This window comes from Cucumis sativus, chromosome 2, assembly GCF_000004075.3.
Source record: "Cucumis sativus cultivar 9930 chromosome 2, Cucumber_9930_V3, whole genome shotgun sequence".
Lineage (NCBI taxonomy): Eukaryota > Viridiplantae > Streptophyta > Magnoliopsida > Cucurbitales > Cucurbitaceae > Cucumis > Cucumis sativus.
The window spans coordinates 10,871,956-10,876,469 of record NC_026656.2 but is presented as its reverse complement, the minus strand read 5'-3'; the positions used below and the strand labels follow the sequence as shown (position 1 = coordinate 10,876,469).

The 4,514-nt window shown below is 33.7% G+C and overlaps 1 protein-coding gene across 1 annotated transcript; it reads left to right on the top strand.

The window, feature by feature from the left end:
* The first annotated feature begins 2,337 nt into the window (after positions 1 to 2,337).
* LOC101215156 (CBL-interacting serine/threonine-protein kinase 7) lies at positions 2,338 to 4,192 on the top strand. Its single transcript, XM_004151289.3, has one exon. It carries the CDS (start codon positions 2,411 to 2,413, stop codon positions 3,701 to 3,703), a length of 1,293 nt encoding a protein of 430 aa, XP_004151337.1. The 5' UTR covers positions 2,338 to 2,410; the 3' UTR covers positions 3,704 to 4,192.
* Positions 4,193 to 4,514: the final 322 nt, after the last annotated feature.

Below are 4,514 nucleotides of genomic sequence, written 5' to 3'. Positions count from 1 at the left end.
ATTCCCTCTAAAGGTAGCTCTCCGATCCTCACTTTGGAGATCAGTTGTGGTGGCTGTTGCATATAATGAGTTGAGATCCTTCTCCGACCAACTCATGAAACCTCAATTATAATGTTGCATGGAGCCCTCAAGTCTCAATGACAAGTAGATCAAGATTTAGAGTGGATATTATATGCTATCATCTAGGTTGTGTGTCTTTTGTTCGTAGGAAAGGAATACATTATTACTATAATCTAATATCAGGATCCTAGAAGCTGATGCACTCCTTGCAATTGAAAGGTAATTAAGGTGGAATTTGATTGCTGGGAGGCTGTTAAAATAGAAAATAGTCAAAACTTTTTTGACAATGAGTTTGTTTCTTTTTAAAAACTTATAAATTAGATTATCTATTGATTTTTTTTTAAAAATATTAAGTTAAAGTTTGAAGTGAGGAATCAAAACTCTAACTTCCAAACCAACAAACATTATGCTAATTAAGTTGTACATATTCATGCTGATATATTTGATTATTTAAGTTTATAGTTTTCTGATCTGTAATAATAATTATTAATTATTATTATTATAAATATAATGATAAAATATATCATAATCAAATACAATAGTTGGTGGGTCCAACGGTTCACTTAGCATCTTGGACCAAAATTAAAGCAATTAATTTCTTAGTGATTGCCAGTTAATTAATATTATATTAGATGCTTATGTTTGTGTAAGAAGAGAAGAAAAGAAGAAATATATATACTTGATGTGTTGTAGAAAATAAAATTAAAAACAAAAAGAGTAGATGCCTTATATACTTTTATTATGTAAATTAAATAAACTAATTTAAAGATAGAAGTTTCATAAAAGGTAGCCACTTTAAGCAAAATATTTTCCTATATCCTCTCTGTCTTTTCTTCACAAGACTGGACATGTTTTCTTATATTTGATTTTTTTAATTATAAGTATATGTCTTTTCTCCATATTCAATTCTTAAACCTAATTCTTTTTCAATATATATATATATATCAAACATAATTATTTCCATATAAAATCATTCAATTAACATATACAATCGTGTTTAAATTCCCTCCTTTATTTTCAAGTTAGGCATTATTTTTAGTCATCCATTGATTATTTAAGTTCAACAACACCTAGAGATAAACATTTGAACATATAACTCTTTTTATTTTATTGAAGACATATTATTTCAGTTCATTAATAATTTTTTTTCTTTTTTTCTTTTTTATTTAGAACATGTTACTGATTTTCTATTTGTATTTATTATTCATTGAATACAATATACAATTCTACTGATTTTGTTTTGGGGAGTAAAAATAGTTTTGTCACTTTTTTATTTAAAAATAATTTTTCCGAGAGGTCATGATTTTTTTTATAAATTATTCTCTGTATTTATAATTATTGTTTCTTCTTGATAAATATAATAATTTTATTTAAAAAGCTTTTATATTTAAATGGTCGACTCTCAATGGAATATAAGTTAAGTTTGCATATACTTAAAGGTCCATAGTTTTGAAATTTTTAATATTTATTGTACAAAATATTTAAAGTTGGAGACTTATAGCACAATCTTTAACTCTAATGTTATAATTTTTATTTTAACCTAATTTTTTAATAAAAGAAGAAAAAAAAACTTGTTGATGCAATTGTACTTTATCTCCATGGACAACAACGTTAAATTTATATTTTCGGAGTAGAGAGCTCACCTATAAGAAAAGAGTTTTGGAGATACCGATGTGGTGGTTTTAAAAGAAGAAGAGAGTATTTATGTAACTTCTCAAATTTAGGAAAGAGACATGAACCGATAACACATGTGATGTGAATGAGAGAGATTATGAAGACGTAAAAGTAAGATTAAGAAAGGCTTAGAAAATTTATCTTCCTCCTTAGTTGAGTGACTTAATTATAAGAAATTTAAGATTAAGCATGTTTGGCTTAAACAATTCGATGTTGGGTGATCTTTTAAATTTTTTTTTGTGATAGAAGTGAATGAAGACGAGTAAGAGAAGTGATATAAAGCTTAAAAGAAATAAGGTCAGCCGCACAACTCAATTCAATTCGGTTCTCCTTATTCTAATTTCTTTTTTAGAAAAGGAATGATAATTAATTATAGAAAGGAAAAGGAAAAGGAAAAGGAAAAGGAAAACGGAAAATGTATAAATTAATTTGGTGAAAACAAAAGGTGTCCCCACAGTTTTGTCGAAAGTGACCTTAAAAAAATAGCAAAAAAGTCAATAATGGTAAAAAAGAGAAGGGTATTTTGGGTAATTAAAACAAAAAGCTCCTGAACCTTTGGAATCTCCTAATCGGAAGAAGAACTTGAAAAATCGAGCCTATAAAAACCCTCTTCCATTAATTGAAAACAAAACCGCCGTCCTCTCTATTCTCCGGTTTCACTTTCAGATCTTCCGCCATGGAGTCCGGTGGTCCGCCCACCCCTCCGCCGCTCCCTCCGCCGCCTACTGGCGCCACTCTCCTTGGAAAGTACCAATTAGGCCGTTTCCTCGGCCGTGGAAGCTTCGCCAAGGTCTATCAAGCTCGTTCTCTCGCCGATAACTCCATTGTCGCCGTCAAAATCATCGACAAGAACAAAACCATCGACGCCGCCATGGAACCCTGCATTGTACGTGAGATCTCCGTGATGCGACGCCTTCAGCACCATCCCAGCATCCTCAAAATCCATGAAGTTATGGCGACGAAAACGAAGATCTACCTCGTTGTCGATTACGCATCCGGTGGTGAACTATTCGCGAAACTCCTCCGCCGTGGTCGCTTAACGGAGTCCACCGCTCGCCGTTACTTTCAACAATTAATTTCTGCTCTCCATTTTTGTCATCAAAACGGCGTTGCTCATCGCGACATCAAACCCCAAAATCTCCTCCTCGATGAAGACGGTAACCTAAAGGTCTCCGACTTCGGTCTCTCCGCTTTGCCGGAACAGATCAAAGACGGAATGCTTCACACCGCCTGTGGAACTCCGGCATACACCGCGCCAGAGGTTGTTTCCCGGCGAGGCTACGATGGGGCAAAAGCCGATGCGTGGTCCTGTGGTGTTATCCTCTTCGTTTTACTCTCCGGTCATCTTCCATTCAGCGATAACAACCTCGTCGCTATGTACAAGAAGGTTTATCGCCGGGAATATCAATTTCCCGATTCAATTTCAAAGCCAGCAAGACATTTGATCTTCCAATTACTGGATCCAAATCCACATACAAGGATGAGCATTGAGGCATTGATGCAACATTCATGGTACAAGAAATCATTGCGCTCAAAGCCCCAAATTAGCAACAGGAGCTTATTTGATTCATTGGGTAATTACAAATCTGAATTGGGTGTTTCTGGATTGAATGCATTTGATATAATTTCAATGTCTTCTGGTTTAGATCTGTCTGGGTTGTTTGAAACAACAGATTGTAATAAAAAGAGATTCACAACAGGGGTTGGTATGGAGAAAGTGGAAGAAAGGGTAAGAGAGATTGGTGGAGAATTGGGTTATAGAGTTGAGAAAGGGAAAAGCGGGGCAATTGGGTTAGGGAAAGGGAGAATGATATTGGTGGTTGAAGCTTTGGAAATAACTTCAAATCTGTTAATGGTGGAAGTGAAGGTAGCTGAATCCAAGATGGAGTTTGAGAGGATGCATTGGGGAGATTTGAAAGCTAAGTTACAAGACATTGTTGATTCTTGGCATACAAATGAGGGAATGTAAAGTAGTAGTCTTATGAGAAACTGGATTCTTTCAACATGTTTCAGCGACCGAGCTCTGCTGTAGGAGGGGTTGGTTGTCATGTTTATATGAAATGGGATTTTAGAGCTTACTGAGGGGGAAAAGGGATGGACATGGATTCTTCTCTGTAAATGAGATTCAAATTCGAAGGTTGCACTCTTGATTTTTCTTTTTTGTTATTTGTTACTTGTTCTTTTCTTGGAACCACAACAGTAATTTGTGGTAGGTTTAGGAATAGCATGGCTAACTTGAAAAGTTCATTTCAGAAATTGATATGAACTGTGAAATGAAAACAGATCCCACCATGATTGAAGGAAAGTTTCAAGTTTCACTTCTAAGGTTCTTTTGGAATTGCTTTTTCTTGGAGTAATTCCGAAAGAATTTTAACCATCTTGAGTGCTGCTGCTGTTGGTTACTTATTAATTATACATACATATCTATATATTTATATATAAATGACTTTTTAATTAACTCTTTGCAAACTCGTATGAGTTTTTTCCCTTTTAGATATATCTTTACATGATACAATATTAGTGGGAAAAAGTTTACATCTTTGCATGTGAAAGATCACCAAACCTGCATTCAATTTCATATCTTCTCCAACTTTCTTAGATATTTTGGTCCTTTCTCAAGCCTAAGTATTAGGTTACAATTATTTGGATTATGCATTTTGAAAGACATTTTCAGTAATCAACTTCCAAATTTGTTCTAAAAGACACACCTCTTTATAACGGTGGATTTTGGAATTTATTTTGAGAAAAGAAATATTCATTTTTCCTATTATTAATAAAAA

Bases quoted from the DNA above. Each gene is read 5' to 3' on its own strand.
- LOC101215156 (XM_004151289.3), top strand. From the start codon at position 2,411: ATGGAGTCCGGTGGTCCGCCCACCCCTCCGCCGCTCCCTCCGCCGCCT.